The sequence below is a fragment of the Podarcis cretensis genome (genome assembly GCF_951804945.1).
Source record: "Podarcis cretensis genome assembly, chromosome: 6".
Lineage (NCBI taxonomy): Eukaryota > Metazoa > Chordata > Lepidosauria > Squamata > Lacertidae > Podarcis > Podarcis cretensis.
In genome coordinates this window covers 93,049,398-93,072,670 of record NC_137175.1, presented here as the reverse complement: position 1 = coordinate 93,072,670, position 23,273 = coordinate 93,049,398, and the positions used below count along the sequence as shown (strand labels likewise).

At 44.2% G+C, this 23,273-nt stretch overlaps 1 protein-coding gene and 1 long non-coding RNA gene across 4 annotated transcripts in view; one reads left to right on the top strand and one right to left on the bottom strand.

The window, feature by feature from the left end:
* The window catches only part of LOC307218735 (flavin-containing monooxygenase 1-like), a 28,193-nt gene extending 5,553 nt beyond the window's left edge, over window positions 1–22,640 (bottom strand). The window contains exons 1-6 of one of the 3 annotated variants that reach the window (XM_079981520.1): window positions 22,494–22,640; window positions 9,709–9,845; window positions 8,385–8,573; window positions 5,568–5,730; window positions 3,650–3,792; window positions 2,154–2,353 (exon numbers count right to left, since the gene is read on the bottom strand). In XM_079981520.1, coding sequence (XP_079837646.1) covers window positions 2,154–2,353; window positions 3,650–3,792; window positions 5,568–5,730; window positions 8,385–8,573; window positions 9,709–9,840 — 827 coding nt within the window. In that variant the 5' untranslated portion in view covers window positions 9,841–9,845; window positions 22,494–22,640. Of the gene's footprint in view, window positions 1–2,153; window positions 2,354–3,649; window positions 3,793–5,567; window positions 5,731–8,384; window positions 8,574–9,708; window positions 9,846–18,372; window positions 18,568–21,950; window positions 22,125–22,493 lie in introns of those variants that run through there. The other 2 variants (XM_079981518.1, XM_079981519.1) reach the window with 2 other exon arrangements.
* The window catches only part of LOC307218895, a 158,056-nt gene that overhangs the window by 24,575 nt on the left and 110,208 nt on the right, over window positions 1–23,273 (top strand). The gene's annotated exons all lie outside the window — the stretch shown is intronic.

Here is a 23,273-nt window from a genome sequence, read left to right as displayed (position 1 = left end):
AAAGATTGCCAAATAAGGAAGCTGAAGACAAAAGAGAGCGGTTCAGCGTGTTGTTGCCAGTGCTTTGATTCTGCATGCCTTTGAGTACCCCCAGAAAAAAGCACTGGTTGTTGCCATGCTGGTTTTACAAAATGTGAGGCAAAGAGTGGTAGCCCCTCCCCCCATTACTTCTCTGCCCTTCATTTTATTTCAACGCCTTCAACAGCCAAATGCTCCTGAGAAGCCCATAGGCATCATATAAGGACGAACACCCATCACCTGTTGTCTCCTGCACCTGTTGTTCAAAGCTACATTGCGCTTGAACCTGGAGGTTCCATGTACCTCTCATGGCCAATAGCTCATCCTCCACGAATGTGGCAGCTAAGCTAGAAGCCATCACCACAACTTGTGGCCAGAGGTGGAGCTAGCTGCTCTGGCACCCAGAGCGGCGCACATGTTGTGCACCCGAGGGCGGGGCCATGGGGCGGGGCAAGCAGCCCAGGGGGGGGGCTGCTTCCTAGGCGGGGGGTGGGGGTGGGGAGCCATGCAGCTTTGCCAGCAGCCTTCCTCCCTTCCTTTTGACAGCTCAGGGGAGGCTACCCCCCCCCCAGGAAGCAGCCCAGAAGTGGGGGCCAATGGCGCTCCACCCGCCCGCAACGTCCAAGCCTCCCCTGAGCTGTCAAAACGAAGGGAGACGGGGGGGAAGGCCGCCGGGAAGGCGGCACAGCTCCGGTTAGGTTTCTGTTTATGCCACTGTGCAGTTTGTGGAGTCACAAGACTCTGTTTACATTCCAGACTGTTGGAAGTCTCACGGGAGATGGGAGATGGATCTTGATGTTACTGGTTTCCTGATTCTTTGTGCTTGCTGTGCACTGACTCTCACAGAGAGCAGATGCATATTCTTTTTCTGTCCTGCATAGTTAGAAATAAACATAGCAATGTAGCACATATTTCCATCTCCTTCTGCTGTTTGGATACTCTGCGTAATGAGGGAACGTGCCTGAAGCCTCATTAAAGGCTTAGGTCTTTAATCACCGTCAGAGGAGAGCCTCGATGGATTCTGAAGTACGTCATGGGGGAGAGCCATTTCAGCTTGGTCGTACGGAATCTCCAACAGCTCCACCCCTTCCCCCAATGGGTGGGGGTAGGCTTGGGAGTCGCGAATGTCACCCCCCTCAGTGATGTGGGAGGTGGTCATTCTAGTCAGCTACAACTAGGAAGTGTACCAATAATGTTGTCAAGCTATGCAGCTTGTAACTTTGCTCTGAAAGGAAACTAGCAGCCCCCTGGAGGTGGTTTTTTGGTCCCTTTAAGTGGGGCAAATCAGACCCATGGGGGCAGGAAGGGTATCCATGCAGTCCAGATCCCATTCATTTGAATGGGGCTTGCGGAGCGAGAAGGATGTGTGGGGAGAGGGACTCAGACTTCCTGCCACAGCCCATTTCATGGACCACACCTCTGCCTGTACTTTTATGAATGCTGGCAACACCCTTTCTTCCCACCTCTCTTTATTTGGGCTTCTTCTAATAAAGTAATAATATTTTTTTATTTATACCCCACCCTTCCCGGTTCAAAAACCGGGCTCAGGGCGGCTAACAATTTAAAACACTTTAAAACACTTAGTTATAAAAGCAGCATAAAATACAGTACAAAAACATGAATAACAATAAAATTCAAAAATCAATTAATTAATCCCCAGGGCTAGCTGGCTGAATTGATCCTACTTGGGCCAGCGAGGAGGCCAGGGGAGAATTAGGGGTGGGGTCTCAGAGCGGGTGATCTTCATAAAAGGGGAGGGGGAAGGAAGAGAAGGGAAATAAAAGATCAGGCTGAATTCAAATTAAAGGCCAGGCAGAATAGCTCTGTCTTACAGGCCCGACAGAAGGAGGTTAAATCCTGCAGGGTCCTAGTCTCATGGGACAGAGCATTCCACCAGGTCGGAGCCATCACTGAAAAGGCCCTGGCCCTGGTGGAGGATAATCTGACTTCCTTAGGGCCCAGGACCTCTAAACTATGGTTATTCATGGACCTTAAGGTCCTCTGCGGGGCAGACCAGGAGAGGAGGTCCCGTAGATTTCTTAGAAAATGATTTTGGTTACGTTTTGTTTTGGGGGGAGGAATATACTGTATTTCTGTTTCTTTCCCACTTTCAAACCTGTGTTGACGCCACGTACCTGTCCTTTGGAATTAAGCCATAGTTCGCGTGGTTAAACCACTGGCTCACTCGGTTCTCAATCAGCCATCCTGTGAAGCGCCCGGGGAGGATGTTTCGAACAATGTTCATAAAACGGGTTAGGAACACCATGTCCCAGGGGTAGCCATTGTCAAAGACACGACTTATCACCCAAGCACCTCTTTCTGTGCTGAGCATCACCTAGAAAGAAAACAGCCTGGTACAGTGGTGCCCCGCAAGACGAATGCCTCGCAAGATGAAAAACTCGCTAGACGAAAGAGTTTTCGTTTTTTGAGGTGCTTCGCAAGACGAATTTCCCTACGGGCTTGCTTCGCAAGACGAAACGTCTTGCGAGTTCTTGCAAGTTTGTTTCCTTTTTCTTAAAGCCGCTAAGCCGCTAAGCCGCTAATAGCCGTGCTTCACAAGACGAAAAAACCGCAAGACGAAGAGACTCGCGGAACGGATTAAGTTCGTCTTGCGAGGCACCACTGTATAGTTTATGGAGCAGACCCAGTTTTTTTTAAAAAAAGGAAGTTTGGTACTTAGAGCAAGGGAGATGTCAGAAGAGGAAATTACTGATGTTCGTGCCCCAAGCCTGAAACGGGCATCTATCCAGCAAATGCCAACCAGCAATGCTTCCTTTCTGGTATAATAATAATAATAATAATAATAATAATAATAATAATAATATGCCCCGCCCATCTGGCTGGGTTTCCCCAGCCACTCTGGGTGGCTCCCAACACAATATTAAAAACACGATAAAACATCAAACATTAAAAATGTCCCAATACAGGGAACATTTAGATGTTTTCTAAAAGCCAGATAGTTGTTTATTTCCTTGACATCTGATGGGAGGGCGTTCCACAGGGCGGGCGCCACTACCGAAAAGGCCCTCTGCCTGGTTCCCTGTAACCTCACTTCTCGCAGTAAGGGAACCACCAGAAGACCCTCTGCACTGGACCTTGGTGTCCAGGCTGAACGATGGGGGTGGAGATGCTCCTTCAGGTATACTGGACCGAGGCCATTTAGTGCTTTAAAGTTCAGCACCAACACTTTGAATTGTGCTCGAAAATATACTGGGAGCCAATGTAGGTCTTTAAGGACCAGTGTTACATGGTCTCGGCAGCCACTCCCAGTCACCATTCTAGCTTCCGCATTCTGCATTAATTGTTGTTTCCAAGTCACCTTCGGGCCTTAGTTTGCTTACCCATGCTCTGGACTAACTACGGAAACAAATATTTACCGTGCCATACCCAACTTTTCCCACTAGGTGGGGCCACCACATCTCCAGATGAGCTTTCAAGCTGTGCTTTCCTTACAGCAATAAAAACTTACATAACCCCGTTGCAAAGCTTAATTGTCTAAATTAAGAGTATTTCAGTGTCTGGAAAGTGTTAGCATCAGAAATGTCTAACCTGAATAAGAACAGCAATTCTGTATTTAAAAGGTGGGTGAAGGTGCCCAGTTTAAAACATGCAACTGGTCTGAGGATGCTACCTTTTTTGCTGTCTGAGTTGCTTCCACGGCGATGTCGGTTCCGGAATTCCCCATGCCAATAACAAGGACTGTCTTATCCTTGAAGACCTCTGGGCTTTTGTAGTAGCGGCTGTGGAAATACTGCCCCTTGAACTTGTCTAGACCTGTGTGGAAATCAGGACATGCCCCAGCAAATAATAACTGAAACAGCACCTATAATTTAGTCCCCTGCATGTTTGTTCAGAAGTCAACCCCATGGTTGAAGTTTACTCTCAAGTACATGTGCCCATGACTGCAGATTTAATTTAATTTAATTTAATTATTTATACCCTGCCTGTCCGACTGGATTGCCTCAGCCACTCTGGGCAGCTTCCAGCACATATAAAGACATCATAAAACGTCAAACATATCTTCTAAAAGTTGTGAAGTTCCTTATCTCCTTGACATCTGCTGGGAGGGCATTCTGCAGGGCGGGCGCCACTACCAAGAAGGCCCTCTGCCTGGTTCCTTGTAACCTAAGTGAGGTAACTGCCAAAAGGCCCTCAGAGCTGGACCTCAGTGTCTGGGCTGAATGATGGGGGTGGAGATGCTCCTTCAGGTATACTGGGCCAAGGCCATTTAGGGCTTTAAAGGCCAGCACCAACACTTTGAATTGTGCTTAGAAACATACTGGGAGCCAATGTAGGTCTTTCAAGACCCGTGTTATGTGGTCTCGGCGGGCGCTCCCAGTCACCAGTCTAGCTGCCGCATTCTGGATTAGTTGTAGTTTCTGGGTCACCTTCAAAGGTAGCCCCACATAGAGTGCATTGCAGTAGTCCAAGCAAGAGATAACTAGAGCATGCACCACTCTGGCGAGGCAGCCCATGGGCAGGTAGGGTCTCAGCCTGCGTACTAGATGAAGCTGGTAAACAGCTGCCCTGGACACAGAATTGACCTGCACCTCCATGGACAGCTGTGAGTCCAAAATGACTCCCAGGCTGCGCACCTGGGATTTATGCAGTGCTTGTCTAGTGTAAAGGTAAAGGGACCCCTGACCATTAGGTCCAGTCGTGGCCGACTCTGGGGTTGCACCGCTCATCTCGCTTTATTGGCCGAGGGAGCCGGCGTACAGCTTCCGGGTCATGTGGCCAGCATGACTAAGCCGCTTCTGGCGAACCAGAGCAGCACACAGAAACGCTGTTTACCTTTCCGCCGGAGTGGTACCTATTTATCTACTTTCACTTTCAAACTGCTAGGTTGGCAGGAGCAGGGACCGAGCAACAGGAGCTCACCCCGTCACGGGGATTTGAACCGCCAACCTTCTGATCGGCAAGCCCTAGGCTCTGTGGTTTAACCCACAGCTCCACCCACGTCCCGCATGTCTAGTGTACAAGGTGCTAAACATACATTATTTCTATTACAGCAGAGCCACCCTTGGGCAGAAGGGATGTGCCACACCCTGGATGGGCTTTTCCACACTTGCCTTTTGCCCTGCTCCATGTCCGAGTGCTCTCTGAGCTGCCCCCCCCCCAAAAAATCTGCTCTTTAAAGCTAAATTGGAACAAACAGCAATTCAGGGTTTCCAGAGATTGCTGTCTGCTCTGATTCAACTTTAAAGAGCAGGTTTTTGCGGGGGAAAGGTCCCCTCGTGCTATCGTGGGGAAAAACATGCTGATTTTCTGCACCGAGGAATCATTTTTGTTGTACATGGTGCTTCAAAAATCCTAAAATGTAATCAATCACTTTGAACTGTTGTCACGAGAGGGACATGCACAGTTTTTCTTGTATTTATACTTCAAAATATCTCTTTTAGGAAGACGAACACATCCTTGGAACCTTGGATACATGGAAACAATATGAACTTTGCTTCTGCATGTGTTGCTTTTCTTCCTGAACTCATGCAAGAGCTTTTTAAAGCAAGCACTAAACAGAAAGAAACTCCAGATCAGCTATACATTACCAGGGAAAGACTTGAGTGGCACTGAGGGATGAGCAAGATAACCAATGCAAACCATGACAGCATCAAAGATGGCGGATTTCTGTTTCCCATCAGTCTCCGTGACAACATCCCACTGGCCGGTGGCAGAGAAGTCGGGGCACTTCCTTACGCTGATCACAGTACTCTGAAATATTTCAAGGAGGACTTCCGGGTTAGCGCCTCTGGCAATGGCGGAATTCCTCTGATCAGGAGGAATTTACTCCATGGAAACAGGGTCTGGCCGCCACGGCGAAGGCGGAGACCCACTAAAAATCACAGGTGGGAGAAGCCTGTGAACCTGGGATTCGGCTGGCACCTTTTGTGCCTCCCCTACTCGCGGGGAGACCCGGTTTTGGGGATCCGAAGCGACGTGGGGTGAGCGGCGTGGTGCTTCGAATTGATTGCTTCTTTCACGGAGTGAAGCTGCATTGCTGTTGCTGGAGAGCGCTGACTTTTTCCTGTGGACAATTTGATTTTAAACAACTACCTGTGAGTAGAGCGGAAAATTGGATCTATAAATGTCTTAATTTGGCACCGAAACGGGAAGGTTTTAAACAGGAAGTCCGACTTCCCCTTTTGTAAATAGATTGAAGCAAAGACGCTGCAAGCTAAGGTCTTGGAAAGTCTTCCACAAACGATTAAACTTCCATCGATTAAAACTATTAAACCCCCCTTGGAAGCAGGAGAAGAGGGGGAAAATTTTGGATCATGCAAGCCTGCAGGAGAGAGTGTTGAAAATTAAATCACCACTGCTCCGAACCTGGAAAGGGGCTGCCAGTAAGATTGATGTTTTGAAGTTCATTGGCTGTGAATAGAACGTATCTTGACAGTTAGCTAAATAAGAGAAATATATTGTTTCCATTGTCCTCTTCTGCGTTTAAAAAGGAGGAAAAGTAACGGAAAATTGAAACTATATCTCCTGTTTGACCTGTGCTTAAAAGGGTTGACACAAAGAGAAACTGTTTCCCTCTAGAGGGAGCCTTTGAAACTGTTATAAGAGCTGAGCTGGGGGAACCAGCTGCAAGATAAGAGACAGTGAGAATCAGGGATTGACCTTGGACTATTTGAGAATGTCGACAGAAGAAGCTTTAGTGATTGCATTATGCAAGATAAGTCACTCGTTGGAACAACTCCACAAGAAGACAGATGTCATGACTACTAAAATTGATAACTTGGGATAAAAAGTGACTAATCTGGGACAAAAAGTGAACATCAATACAGAAATTATTCAGGATCTGATACAGGAATCTACTTTGACAGGGCAAATTGTCGAGAAGGCGAAGGAGAAAGTTGCTGTTGTTGAACCTAAAGTAATACAAGTGGGAGCCCCAGCCTTACAGACGCAAATTGAGGACTATAAGTTGAGGCCTTTTATGATTGAATTTAGAAAAAGTCAGATTTTGAGGATCGGAGCCCTGCCTGGACTGGAGAAGGAAAGTTGGCTAGATCCCTTCATGCAGGGATTTACTGACCTTTGGGATTTGGACTTGGGTCGTGAGGAGATTGGAGCTGTGGGGGCCTTTGGATTTGGAGGAATTTTGAAACATGTCCTGAAATACCTTATGAATTTTAGATTTAACCATGGAGATTTGGTTGACCTGTCGAGAAGGAATAAAAGCATTGCTAGGTTGGAGCTTCCCCGAGATCTGCTCTTCAGTATCAAAGGAAGGAAAATAAGAACAAGATCAGTAGAAGACAAAGTAAAGTGCATGTATAAATATGAAGAAGACCTGCAGAAGGGACTTGGAAAAGAGTTAAGAGCTTCAGACAGAAGATCACCAGGTTGATGGACTATTTGGAATTGACGAATGACTGGCAGTATCCGAGACCAGGGAGAAGAGATGGTGGAAGAAGATTGGAAAAAGTTTAAAGTTTATTTTCAGAAATAGAAATATTGTAAAATTACTGAGTGTTAGAAAAATGTTGGAATGAAATCTTATGGCTTTAGTAGAAATGTTATAAGGAGTTAAGCATAAATAAGCATTATAGTATTAATGGAAAATAAGGGTAAAAATAAGTTAAGATATTTATATGACAGAAAATAGAGAAAGATGGAAAGGAATTGCTGAAACAATTAATAGAAGTGGAATACAAAAAGGGAGGTGAGAGGAGGTCGATGAAACAAGGGTATGAAAGATAGACTACTGAAATGGTATGATGTATGTTTTTAAATTGTTTTTGTTTTGTTTTGTTTAGGTTAATGTTGTGTTTTGTATTGTTTTTTCCCTTTCTTGTTTTTTTTTCTTTTTTTCTTTTTTTCTTTTCTTTTTTTAAAAGTAATAAATATTTTTTTTAAAAAATGAAATATTTCAAGGAAAGAACCAATTGCAACAAGAAACTAGTGGACTTGAAAATAAGAACAAGATTTAGGAGTCTGGCTTTACTAAGGTCATAGGCATCTTTTCGAACTAGAAACAAATATGTTTCTCTGATTAAGCAGTGCAGGATTGGAGTCTTCAACTAAACATCTGGAAGAACTTTCTGACAGTAAGAGCTGTCAAACAGTGGAAGGACTCTCCCTCATTGGAAGTTTTTAAACAGAGGTTAGATGGCCATCTGTTGGAGATCCTTTAGTTGTGATCCCTGCTTTTCAGGGGTCAGACTAGATGAGTTTTTGGGTCCCTTCCAACTCTACAGTTCTATGATCCGAGCCAGGTTTGTTGCAATTTCTCAGCCTGAGTTTCAGATGCTTTGGTTTTGAGTTGTTAAAAAAAAAACCCCAAGGTTCTTACGTAGAAATATACTGAAATGTTAACATGTTACTTTCAGCAGTTCATTGGGGGGGGGGGGCAGTCTTACCTTGAACTGAATGTGCCTCTGAAGATCAAAATGTTTTGTATACATCCTCAGATATTCCAGGAGCTTGGCGTGTGGTAAAAAGACGGGGAAATCTTCTGGGTATGGAAAGTCAGCAAAAGCCGACATCTCTTTACAGGTGTTACTGACCACTGATCTGTAGAGGCTGGCTCTTCCTTCTTCGACATCCTCCTGGGCCACAGAAAAGCACAAGAAACATTTCTCATTATTTATCAATTGCCTTATTATGCAGAAATCAACAGGAAGTGTTGGAAACACTGTTAAATAGACCCTTTCTTTTCATCCACCTCACATACCAAAAGTTGTATATACTGTACTCCAAGATTGCCAAGGTATCCAAAACTGTGGACCAAATGTTGTCCTAAAAGATCAGAAACTATAGGCATACTTAACTTTGCCCCCCTCCACATGCTGGGAATTATGGTTTGGTTGAGGAGGCTCAGAATTCAGGTGGAGATCCATTGATCTGGATGTGTGCACTTGGCAGTTCAAAGTGGATTCAGTTCACCTCAGGTGTGCATGTTCCTCCTGTCATCCCCATCTAAGTGGCAGACTGCACTTTCTACCCATTCTATTCAGATTTCTCCGATAATACGAATAATAAGAATTCTTTATTTATACCCTGCCCATCTGGCTGGCACTCTGGGTGGCTTCCAACAGAATTAAAAGCACAATAAAACATCAAACATTAAAAACTTCCCTAAACACGGCTGCCCTCAGATGTCTTCTAAAAGTTTTTTATTTCCTTGACATCTGATGAGAGGGCTTTCCACAGGGCAGGCGCCACCACCAAGAAGGCCCTTTGCCTGGTTCCCTGTAACCTCACTTCTTGCAGTAAGGGAACCACCAGAAGGCCCTCGGAGCTGGACCTCAGTGTCTGGGCTGAACGATTTGGGTGGAGACGCTCCTTCAGGTATACTGGACCGAGGCCATTTAGGGCTTTAAAGGTCAGCACCAACACTTTGAATTGTGCCCGGAAACGTACTGGGAGCCAATGTAAGTATTTCAGGACCAGGGTTATATGGTTCAGGTTTTGAATGTGTTGCAAAATCCAAGTGCTTATAGATTTATTAACAGACGCCAAAATTAACAGACGCCAAATGCAAATATTAAATATTTGGCTACTATTTTGGAATCACATGCTGAATAGTCATCAGAATTTGCAGAGGATTTTGCTCAATTAGTTTGTTTATTTTGAATATGATTATTACTGACGACTGACTAGCCCTGCTTAACCCAAATGTGAGCTTCTTCAGTTGAGCAACCCTAGTCAGAGACCAAACCATATTGCCCCTCCTCAATTTACCGTGAATCGCCACACCCCCCCAATGTCATCGCTCCTCTCGAAGCAGGTGGGCTCCAGTCCTTCATCCAGGCAACATTTGATGGATGCCAGTCCACTCACTCCTGCCCCAACAATCGCTACTTTCTTGGCCATGGTTTCTTGAGGCACAAAAGAACAAAAACACATAAGGAAAGTTTTTAAAGGGGAAGTTTGCTTTGCTGAATTTAGATTTTAAAGCTACACCTTTAAAGTCTGTTTCCTGACACATACTCGAATATATGTACACAATGGTGCAGTTAGATAATATAAGACTCTGGACTTAATGGTCTTACGGGGGGGGTGGCTATCGGATGGGGGGCCTCATCCGTCCATTCTACATTCCCATTATGTTACAGCAAACACTAAAAACAAAAGAAGCTGCTTGCCAACTCTGATAAAAAAATTTAAAAAATACTCTGAGCACGTGCAGTTTCACATTTTATGCTCACTTAAATCATAGCACCATCTATAGGCCTGCAGAAATAAAATACCTTGCTTTTCAAACAGCTTAGTTCACGAACAAGTTGGAACTCGAACGCTGCAAACCCGGAAGTAGGTGTTCCGGTTTGCGAACTTTGCCTCGGAAGCCGAACGTCCAGCGTGGCTTCCACAGCTTCCGACTGTCTGCAGGACACTTCTGCAGCCAATCGGAAGCCACGCCTTGGTTTGCGAACGTTTCAGAAGTCAAACAGACTCCCGGAATGCATTCTGTTTGAGAACCAAGGTACGACTGTAGAGCTTGCTTCTGTTGCCCTGATACTATAATAATAATAATAATAATACAGTCATACCTCGGGTTAAAGACGCTTCAGGTTGCGTTCTTTTGGGTTGTGGACCACCGAAACCCGGAAGTAAAGGGTTACTTCCGGGTTTTTAGCAGTCGCTAAATCGCAACCTGCGCGAGCGCAGACGCGTTGCTGCAGGTTGCGGACTCCGTGGGTTGTGAATGTGCATCCTGCACGGATCATGTTCGCAACCCGAGCATTCGCTGTAGTAATAATAATAATAATAATAATAATAATAATAATAATAATAATTTGTTATTTATACCCCGCCCCTCTGGCGGGGTTTCCACAGCCACTCTGGGCGGCTTCCAAGAGAATATTAAAATACAATAGTCTATTAAACATTAAAAGCTTCCCTAAACAGGGCTGCCTTCAGATGTCTTCTCAAAGTCTGGTAGTTGTTTACTAAACCCATTTGCTTGGGAATAAGTATGCTTTTGGCGTCCAGTGGGTAAAGAAAGAAAAAATTAGGAACACAATGAGCATCTGTAGCCATGTACATGTTCTGAAGAGATAGGTGTCAACAGTGGCGGCTGGGGCACTGAATAGCACAGGAATAAGGGTAGAACATGGCTGTGCTCAGAATCTGAGGATTGAGTTTGGCGAACATGGCAAGGGAAGGAAGCAAATGGCAAAACTTCTCAAGCCAAGCTGGAAAGAGGTTGTCCTTACCCTTAAATATACAGACAAAAGACCTCCCCATGTGATGCTGACACAACCCCCCTACACTAAGAATAGGCAATAGAATGAAAGAACAAGACCCCCACCTCTCTCCCCCACTCCTCTCCCCCAACAACAAGATGTCTATAACATAAGTGCCTCTCACCAAATGTAAACGAACTGTGAAAAAGACTATGAATTAAAAATGGAGACCACAGGTGTACCACTGCCTGTTTATCTGTTTGCTTTGTAACACAAAAAACCTCAATAAAAACTAATTTAACAAACAGAAAAAGAAAACACAGCACAAAAGGAAGTCTACATGAGCCCTAAATGTGAGCCCAGTTGAATTTCTTCCCCATCCCTAGTCCTAACAACCTTGTTTGTGAAAAGATTCCAGTAGCACTTCATGCCACAGGCTGACTGCAATCTGTAAGTACAGATCAGATTGCAACCCCACAACCCACAAAGTGCACAATTATTATTATTTTAGCTCAGATGGAAACCAGTGGCCCAGATGCCTATTTAGTATCTGAAGAAGTGTGTGCACACGAAAACTTATACCCAGAATAAACTTAGTTGGTCTCTAAGGTGCTAATGGACATTTTTTAGAATTTATTTATTTATTTTGACTGCGTCAGACCAACACAACTACCTACCTGAATCTGGCCTGTTATGATTTAGCATAAAGTGTTATTTTTAAATACTCTGCTGTGACATAACTAAGGGTGCTGTTGCTAGAGGCAAAACTAAGCTTTATTTCACTTGGGTCAAAGACCCACTGGCATTTGCGTACACACCCACCTACAGGCTGGGGCTTGCCGATCAGAAGGTCGGCGGTTCGAATCCCCGTGACAGGGTGAGCTCCGGTTGCTCCTGCCAACCTGGAAGTTCGAAAGCACGTCAAGGTACAAGTAGATAAATAGGTACCACTCTGGCGGGAAGGCAAATGGTGTTTCCGTGCGCTGCTCTGGCTCGCCAGAAGTGGCTTAGTCATGCTGGCCACATGACCTGGAAGCTGTCTGTGGACAAACGTCGGCTCCCTCGGTCTATAGAGCGAGATGAGCGTGCAACCCCAGAGTCGTCTGCAACTGGACCTAATGGTCAGGGGTAACTTTACCTTTTTACCTACTGCTCTGGCTGTTGTCACCAAGCTCTGGAGTAATCATTTCACAAGGGCAGAATTTTTGGTTGCACAAGAGGTCTTGCTGATCAAGCCAGAAGTGGTAGTCGGAGGCTTCCCATCCTATAGCATGCATTGTTTGGTCATGTAAGTGAATGTGATGTGCTGAAAATTGAATCTGTGCAGCTTCTATCTCCCAGTAGTATACAGCAGGGATGCCCCAGGTGTTGTTAGGTTCTAATTCCCTTCATCCCTGATCATTGTCCATGTTTGTTGGGGCTGATGGGAGTTGGAGCCCAACAGCCTCTAGATGTGCACAGGCTGCGCCAATGCTAAGCCTTGGCTGGCTTCCCACTTAATTGATAAACACAGCCTGATGTGGAAGACAGTGGCATAGCGTGGTGTGCCAGTGCCCAGGACCATGCTGAAATAGGAGGGAGTGGAACAGGTAGAATATGCTTATGCATTCAACTGGCTAATGGCATCAGCATCACCCAGGAGGTTGCAGCCACAGAGAAAAGAAAAGAAGAGTCATTCTGTTGTTTGGAGAGGTCACTTGCATGGAGAAGCCATTTTCGACAGCCCAGTGATGCAAGCACACAGCTGTATTGAGGTAGTATTGGTTGTTGAAATTTTGTGGCCCTAACAATTTTGCACACGGGGCAACCATAATGCCACTGATGGAAGAGACTGAAGACATGAATGACATGATGATGTGGGAGAAAAAAGCCTGTTTGTATCCAGTTACCACATCAGCGGGTGGCGCTGTGGGTTAAACCACAGAGCCTAGGGCTGTTCAAATCCCGGCGACGGGGTGAGCTCCCGTTGCTTGGTCTCTGCTCCTGCCAACCTAGCAGTTCGAAAGCACGAAGTGTAAGTAGATAAATAGGTACCGCTCTAGCGGGAAGGTGAACGGCATATCCGTGTGCTGCTCTGGTTCTCCAGAAGCGGCTTAGTCATGCTGGCCACATCACCCGGAAGCTGTACGCTGGCTCCCTCGGCCAGTAAAGCGAGATGAGCGTCGCAACTCCAGAGTCGTCCACGACTGGACCTAATGGTCAGGGGTCCCTTTAACTTTACCTTACCACATCACATAAGTCACTAATATGTCATTGTAAACCAGGAGAGAAATAGAGTTGTTTACATATCGTGAATCAACTCCTCGGTGGGACTTAAGAGCGACAAATGCCAAAATTTACGATGGATAAAGTGATGTTATCTACGAAGGAGATATATGGAAACCATCTGGACTTAGTGGAGGAACGGGAAATCCACACAGGATTATTACACTTGCTATCGGCTTAAGGAGACTAACAGAAGAGATCGTAAAGGAAAAAGAGAAATTATACGAACAAGATATGATGTGGCAACACCAAGATAAGACTGGATAGAATTATGAACTTTGTTTGGACTGATTGGGACTGATTTGGACATTAACGCAGTAATAAGAAGATGATCTGAATTCCCCTTTGGATCTTGAAGTATGGGTTCCCCCAACAAAATTTAAAAATTTGGCTTTGTAATTCGGAATTTATATGATGTGATTTAATTTGATGTGATTGGCCAGTTAATAAAAATTATTTTTTTTAAAAAAAAAGAGTTAAGAACTCACTAAATTTCAGCAGATGCAATTTACTTCTCTCTCCTAGATAACAAAGGCTGTATAACCTGTCTGTATAATCATTTCCCTCTGGTCCCCCTATCTCACTTATCACATTGGGTAGATTCTGTACAATGGTTGCCTGATATGACAGCTCTGAAGACTGAAATGACAGGCATTTCCACATTGTCTTCTACTGAAATTACCACCATCATTGTTCTTAAGCAAGTCCTATTTCAACATCCAATTAGTTCACCTGAATGCTGACAGACTTTTCATGTCCAGTTGAAAATAGATTGTTCCCAGCCTTATGGAATGTCCTTCATGAAAGAATGCCTTGAGTGAAGGTCCTTGAGTTCTTGGGCATGACCTATTCAAGCTTGTGGACTTTAAAATATGTGAGGTAGATTGGCCAAAGTATTCATGGCGCCGGGGTCTTTCTGCCAGCAGATATGCATTTTATCAACTTCCTCAGCTGAGAAAGTAAATATTCCCTCCAAACTTTGGTATCTAATTGCTCCCTTCAAGATAGGAATCTCAGAAGGCCAGGCAGGCATCTACAGAACTGAAAAGGGTTTGTGTGAAAGTCATAAACATGATCACCCCATGTCTGGTGTTTGTTCATCCTTAAAAGAGTTCTACTTGCATTTGCCAACTTTTCTCTTGCAGAACTCCTGCACCTTGTGGATCAGAACATGGAGCCACTCCGGAATCCACAATCCTCTGAATTCTGTGAGATGGCCTTGACAACGGCATGGTTCCATCATTGCAAGTATTTCCACTTGCACAATGAGACTTCCCCTTCTCCTATTCCTAATGTGCACCCCACCCTCCCCAAATCTGCTCCAGAGGTTGATGGAGCCCCCAGAACAGATTTGGGGGCACAAGGCGGGAGGAAGGCAGAAAGAGTCCATAGCACAAACACAAATCTTTGTGCTGAAGGGACAATTACTTAGTGCTACATGTGATACAGGCCAAATTTATTCTTCCTTTCGCAGGAAAGAATTGTTTGGAGTGGCTAGAAAGCACATAGCTTTGCTTCAGTTCACACTTGAATGCGACTCTACTTAATCCACACATCTGAAAACAATCCTAATTGAAACCACAGCTATCCTTTGAAACCTGCAGTTCTCCAACACCAACAAAAAGTGTACGTATTAGGGGGAGCAGTGGCGTAGCGTGGGGGGTGCAGGGGGGCCGGCCACACCAGGCACAACATCTGGGGGGGCGCACTCGCACTAACTAATCTAGTGGAAGAGACTCGAGTGCTAAAATCCACGGGTTAGGGGGCGCAAATTACTTGCCTTGCCCCGGGTGCTGACAACCCACGCTACGCCACTGAGGGGGAGTACACATAAAATGCATGCTTTCAATTAAAAGTACATTAAAATGCATTGCTATTATTTTTAATATTTATAATCCATTTAGATTCCAGAAAAAGACAAAGGGAATGAACAGATAGCCAGCTCTGAAAACATGCAACAAACTTCCATACCAGAATCAGGACCCAGCATACAGAAATCATGAGGTTCCAGGTAATATATATGGATCGTTAAGCTTGTTACATCAGTAAACACTCGTTACTAAAGCTGTGTTCTCTTTCATCTGCTATACAAAGGACATGATTGCTTTTTGAATCTAACAACATGCCAGACTACCCAACAAGAGTTAAATTGCTATGTAATCAATGTAAGGTGCAATCCTGTACATATTTTTGGAAATAAAGTGTTGAACTCAGCTGGGCTTACTTTTGACTTAAGATCAATATTTCATAAAATGTCATATACTGCTAGACTGTAAAAAACAACAACCCCAGAACCCTCAGTGCGGTTTACAGTAAAAATAAAACAATAAAATCAAAGACAGTTCTTTGAAACATTCAACAGATAAAATCAGCAACAAACAGATTAAAACATACTTCAGCACCCTACATGCCTGGGTAGACTTGTCTAAACAAAAATGTTTTCATCAGGAGCTGAAAAGTGTAGTGAAGACATCTGCCAGTGTCAACAGGCGGGGAGTTCCACAGGGTAGGTGCTCCCACACTAAATGATTGATATCACTAAATGATTGATATCTTGCAGATGCAGAACAAGTAGTATGTGGCGCCTGTAATAGTGCCAGACTGTTATTTACCATAGTCAATTTATAGACCCACCCTTCAGTAACATGTTTCTCTGGCCGATATCCAGTTTAATCACACCCACCCACATACCCCGCTTCCGAACTCCAGGATGCAAATTCCTGGGTAACAGGAGCTGGAAGTAACACAATAAAAGCAGCCCAATTTCTCACAAGCAGGGGGAGTGGGTGGGTTGTAAGACCAGCCAGCCGTGAGTGCCAGCACAGCGACAAGTTTTGAGAAATGTGGCAAAGAGGTTTGGAAAACCACAGTACAGGTATGTTCAAGCAGCACCAAAAGGCACCTGCAGGGGACTTACAGAGCTTACTTTAAAAGACAGGGTAGCAGGGCCAATGAGACTCTAGTGTTGCGCGCTCATCTCGCTTTATTGGCCGAGGGAGCCAGCATACAGCTTCTGGGTCATGTGGCCAGCATGACTAAGCTGCTTCTGGCGAGCCAGAGCAGCACACGGAAACGCCGTTTACCTTCCCACCGGAGTGGTACCTATTTATCTACTTGAACTTTGGTGTGCTTTCGAACTGCTAGGTGGGCAGGAGCAGGGACCGAGCAACGGGAGCTCACCCCATCTCGGGGATTCAAACCGCCGACCTTCCGATCGGCAAGTCCTAGGCTCTGTGGTTTAACCCACAGCGCCACCCATGTCCCTCCCTGATTCTGTAGGACTCCTATAAAGTACACTTTCCTATCAATCTCTTCCTGCACAGTTGAGAAAACTAGGTCCAGAGTGTGGCCTGCCACATGCGTTGGGCCAATGACTTGTTGAGACAGACCCATGGTTGTTATGGCAGCCATGAAGTTGTAAGCCACCCCAAAGCCAGTTGCCATGCCATGGATGTTGAAGTCCCCCATAACCAGCAGTCTCAACACCACCTCCGAGACCAGCCTTATCTCTTTAAAAAAAAGAAGAAAAGAATTATTTATACTTTTCAAGTTTATACATTTCACTAATTTTACAATCCTTTTGAGCTTTCAAAGCTTGACTTCCTTCCCCCTCTTTCTGTGGTTCCTTAAATTTATTTTTAATACCTTCTGCATATCCAAATTAACTTAATTTGCTCAGTTATTTATCCTCTTTAAATATATACTCTTATGAAGCTGCAGTTATTACAATAATCCTGCCCATTTTGAAAGTATGATAAGTACAATACTATGATAATCTTTATTGTCATTGTCCCATACAGAACAATGAAACTGAAAATCTACATCAGACATTCAGAAACCAACAAGCCTTCTATCCCAGTCTGGTTAGCCCCCTAAAAACTCTGATACCCCATAATTAAATACAATATACTCCCATAGAGACTACCTTACACTGCGTTTGAAACCATAATCGCATTTGGGTAGAAACTTTTTCTCAGGCGGTTAGTCCTAGTCTTTATAACCCTGTACCTTCTTCCAGAAGGCAGAAGCTGAAAGAGATCATTTCTGGGGTGTGCACTATCCTGCACTATCTCTGCAGCTTTCTTATGGCACCTGGAAGCATAGATTTGATCCAAGGTGAGAAGAGTGCACCCAATTATTCTCTCTGCAGTCTTTACAACCCTGGACAACATTGTTTTTTCCCCTGACCGTGCAGTTCCCAAACCACACACACAGACCATAAGTTAATACACTCTCAACAGTACAATGGTAAAATGCCATCAACAGGTCCTTTGATGTTTTTATTGGTTTAAATATTCAATAAACCATTTCCATTCTTTTGTTTAAAAAATTGGGAATTATAGGGATAAAACTACCTAAACGGTATAGAAACTTATTCATGTATGCTACTATAGCGGCAAGAACGTTGCATGCCCCCAAATGGAAAGAAGCAGAAGTCCCAGTAAATGAAGAATGGATACATAAACTTACAGAATATGCAGAAATGGTGAAACTTCCCAGAAGAAGAAATCAAGATAAACTTTTTATAAAATGATGGAAATGTTTTATTGAATATTTACAGACAAATTGTAAGTAGATAAGAATATGGGCAGGATTATGGTAACCACCTGCAGTCTTATAAGAGTCTATATTGAAAGCAGGTGAATAAATGAGCAAATTGAGTTAATTTGGATATGCAGAAAATATTAAAAATAAATTTAAGGAACTGCAGAAAGAAGCAAGTCAAGTTTTGAAACGTTAAAAGGATTGTAAAATTAGCGAGATGTAGAAACCTGAAAAGCATAAATAATTTGTTTATAAAACTGACATAGACCATATCAAGGCTCCTCACCCACAAATCAGGTCAGGAAGGTCTTATTCAGAGCCAAGCTAACCTTCTGCCGCAGTAACTATAGCTGCCTGTACAACCTGTGAGCTCAGTGCAACCCATTCCAGATTTCTTCCCATGACTTACCTGGTTAAACAGCACACTTCCAGAAGGCTTTGCTATGGGTTTCCCCAGAGTGGGGGAGGACAAGGAGCATGTGGAAAACCAGTTGGCTCTCTCTTAGCTGTCTTTTGAAGTTCTCAGAGTCATCATTTAAATGTTACAGTCCACATCAAGCTATGTCAATAGTCTCAACTGAGCATGCGTTCAATGTAATGCTGTTGTCACGAGCAGAGTGCCACCTGATTTTAGAAGAACCAGGCTAGCAGCTGCCGTTTAATCCAATGGTACTTGTTTTTTTCCAACCAGTGCTAATGCCTGCCCTTGCTGAACCAGACCCGCCTATCCTCTAATTAAAGATTTACAGTGTCTACTCACCTACTACGTTCTTTAATAAGCGGAAGTGTCATCGGAAGAAAGAACACAAACCTTTTGATGTGTACTCAGCCCCCGATATAGCTTAACATTCCTTCACCTCTATTCCAGAGGGATAACTTAAACAACCCTGTTATGTAGGTTATGAGTCACTGGCCTGAATTGGGAGTTTTCATAGCCTGAAATTTAATTTGTGAGTTTCCAAAGTGTAAACTTGTCATTCATTATACCATGCTAGTTCTTATTTTGGCGCCACTTTGCTTCAGTCCTGATGCTGCTTCTATGGTGTTAGAAGTAGACACATCTTTTGAATGCATGTGCATTTAAATGTCAGGTTTGGGGGGCAAAAATGGTCTGCGCTGCTGTTGTTAAAGTAGGCTTAACGGTAGCAAGAAGTGCTTAGATTCTGCAATCTCCAGTAAAGGTAAAGGGGCCCCTGACCATTAGGTCCAGTTGTGGCCGACTCTGGGGTTGCAGCGCTCATCTCGCTTTATTGGCCGAGGGAGCCGGCGTACAGCTTCCGGGTCATGTGGCCAGCATGACTAAGCCGCTTCTGGCGAACCAGAGCAGAGCACGGAAACGCCATTTACCTTCCTGCAGGAGAGGTACCTACTTATCCACTTGCACTTTGAGGTGCTTTCGAACTGCTAGGTTGGCAGGAGCAGGGACCGAGCAACGGGAGCTCACTCCATCGTGGGGATTCGAACCGCCGACCTTCTGATCGGCAAGTCCTAGGCTCTGTGGTTTAACCCACAGCGCCACCCCCGCGTCCCATTTCCCTGAATACGTTCTCTTTTTCAGGATTAAAATTTCAGTCCAGGCGGATTTTTAAAATTTGGCAGGAGCTGGGACAGAGTAACAGGAGTTCACCCCGTCGCAGGATTTTGAACTGCCGACCTTCTGATCGGCAAGTCCTAGCCTCTGTGGTTTAACCCACAGCATCACCCGTGTCCCACAATCTCCAGTAGTAATCATAATAATCATCATAGTAACAGTAAGAAAAACCTAGATGCTATACAACAGCCTATCTCAAACTGGCATTAGGTAGGACTGATGGGAGTTGTAGTCCCATCTGGAGGGCACCAGGTGGGGGACAGCTGCTATACAAACACTTAGAACAGAGGTTTCCAAACTTTTTGAGTCCACTGCTCCCTTGACAAACTGCATTCTTTCTGAGGCACCCCTCAGGAGCGCAGTTATGTCATCCCTTGCCTGCAGAGCTGGTAGCCTCTCACCCTTTTTCGAACACCCTCCCCTATGGATATTATTATCATTATTATTATTATTATTTATACCCCACCTATCTGGGCAGCTTCCAACAGAGTATTAAAATACAGTGATCTGTTAAACATTAAAAGCTTCCCTAAACAGGGCTGCCTTCAGATGTCTTCTAAAAGTCTGGTAGTTGTTTTTCTCTGTGACATCTGCTGGGAGGGCATTCCACAAGGCAGGTGCCACTACCGAGAAGGCCCTCTGCCTGGTTCACTGTAACTTGGCTTCTCGCAATGAGGTAACCGCCAGAAGGCACTCGGTGCTAGACCTCAGTGTCTGGGCAGAACGATGGGGGTGGAGACGCTCCTTCAGGTGTTCCCTCAGCCTCTCTCCTCTCCCCTCTCCTTGGGAGTCCGCTGCTGCCGCCCCTGGTCTCTGAGCCTCCACCCCCAAGAGAGGTGCCTCTTCACACTGCCCCACAGGGGCCTGGGACTTGTCTGTCCATTCCCAACAGCAAGGGCTGGTGGACTGGCTGGGCCAGCCCCAGAGGCACCATTTGCATGCAGAGCTTGTAGGCAGGGCTGCTGCAACCAAGAGCTATGCAAGCCATTGGGAGGAAGAAACACAAGAAGGTATCAGAGGAGAGAGGGAAGGGCAGAGGGACAGAGGCCAGTGTTGCCTGCGGCACGCCGGACCATCATTCAAGGCACCCCAGGATGCCATGGAAGACTGGTTGAAAGCCACTGACTTAGAAAGACCGGCCCTCTTCAAATGGGCTTTGAAAAACAATGGAACACAAATTGATGAAAACCTGTAGGAAGGGAGTGTGAAACTTAAAACCACAACGCGTTATACCTAAGCATGCTGAAATACGCGAGTTAGGCAACAGCTTTGAAGTCAATCGATTGACTGAAAATCAACTAGCAAAAAGGATTGTGTGACTAACAGCCATAAGAGAAAGATGCAAAGCAGAAGGGAATCATCATAACTTAGAGATAGAGGTGAATGCTAAGCAAGAGCTAAAGAATGGACAGATTTAAATAACATAACTATGAACTGAAACCATAATTTTTTAAATTTAAAGTGGAGAAATATAGACATATGTATTTGTGGAGAACTTCAGGCAAGAGAATGCAAGATAGAAATAGGAGAAGACATGCATTTGTCTTGTATATTTCTACTTAAGAGTAAGAAGAAATTCCCACTACATTCAACAGGATTTACTTCCAGGTAGTAAGGGGGGAGAAATTTGATTCAGTTTACATTTAAAGCCGCATTTTTTTCAGATTTTCACTTTCAGAAACATATTGTACCAAAACCACAGCCATACAAAATGCGCACTTATCCAAATTTTGCAATGCAATTTTCCAATTAAATTATGTATTTTTTTTAAAAAATGTATATATTAGGGGAAAGTGTGCATATCAGTGAACATAGCAAACAAAAATGCATGCTATTAGGAGGAAATGCTTGCAGAAATGTGCATATTAGTCAAAACTGCATGCAACAGTGTTTATTAAGAGAAAATTGCATTACAATGAATTGTCATGAGGATTTTTTAAATCACAAAACCCTGCAGAAGTGTGGAGAGCTGGATTTAAGATTGGAAAAAATGAGAAACAGAGAGAGAACCCAAACGGACAGGTCTTTCTATCCCTCAGGACCTCTCTTTCCCCCAAATAAAATCTTGCTGTATCACCCACCGAACTCTCCCAAATTCCAGAACCATTTCGAAAAGTAAAAAGTTCCCTTGGGTTTGGCATGGGCTGCTAGGCTCATTTTGGCCAATTTTGGGGGAAAAAAGACCTTTTCCTATGACAGCAATTGGAGACAAAAAAAGGGCTGCTTTTCTTGTTCAGATGGCAACCTTAGGTCCCTATTTTCATTATACCCCTGAGGATGTAGCCTCTAACTTTATACATAGAGTTTGAAGCAGCATCTGACCATCTTCTTCCTAGGCTCCCTTTCCTCCTCTGAACTTTCTACACTGAAAGACCAACAGGTTATCCCTCTCTTACCTCAACTTTACAACCTGCACTGGAATATGCAGAAATTTCATAAGCTTTCCCAGGCACCTCTGGAGGGATTTGTTTCTGATCCTAGCAGATCAGCTTTTGAGAGGCATATGAATAACATCCCTCATGTAGAAAAGTACTTCTGGAGAGCATTACATAAGCAGACTCTGTTGGCTGGCTTTGTCGGGATGTGGAAAGGGAACCCTTTGATCACTGTCCAGATTTAACATGACGAAAGGCATGTGTGAAAAAACAAATAAAAATTAGCATCACTTAGGTTGTTTCCTTGTGGTTTCAATGGGAAGACTACACCAAATACCGCTTTAACCAGAGCTTAGAACCAGAGGGGCAGGCTGCTGTTGCGAAACATATTGTTGCGACATCTTAAAATCTAAATAACAACGTGTCTAGCTGGGAGGGGTGATCTCCAAACTAGTCCTGCAAGTTATTTGATTCCCAGTAGCTGCCAAGTTCTGTAAATGGTTTTTGCGCAGAACCTCTTGTGTAGAACCTTAATGAATGGACGTTAGAAACATTAGTACTTACCTCTACACTGCGAAAATATTCACCCCTGACAGCCAAACGAGACCTATGATGGAGATGGAGATGTTGACATGTTTTTCCCACAGCTGTGGTAAGAAGCAGCTGAGGCAAGATTTTCAGTGCTGAAATGGTACAAGCCTGGTCACCTCCCTCTCCCCAAGCTATAGTCCCGAACGCTTCTACGGCTGCTATTTAAAGAGGAAAAAATAATTGAAGATGATTGAGAGGCATATAAGCACTTCCAGCATCATTTTGAATTTGGCCTATTACTGTTCACAGAGAAACCCAATCCAATTTTTCTCAGGTCCAGCTTGCATTTATAACCATAGGAATCCCAGCCTTCCAGAAATAAAGATCGAAGCACCATGTAACCAGCTGTGCAATCCCAATTAATTTTGGAGTTATGTTTCTCTTTCTTTCTTTTCTTTAAAAAAAATAATATTGGTTTTTCCATGTATACATCCTCTAACAATATTTCTCTAACAGTTTTCCCTATTTCCCCCACTCCTCCCCTGGACTTCCCTCATATTCCCATTTTCTTTTATTTCCATATTACTCACCCTCTGTGTTGTTTCCCAAAATTTTCCCAATACATATAATCTTACTTTTCGTTATATACAGTTGTGTTTGTTTTCTAAAGGTATGGCGTTTTCTGACTACTATTTATTAGAATCTTTGCTTTTGGAATGTTGCAAATGAGAAAAATTCATTGAATCAATTTAATCCCAACATCATATATTTGAATACATCCAGCAGAAAAGACCATCTAGCCCTGTCAAATGC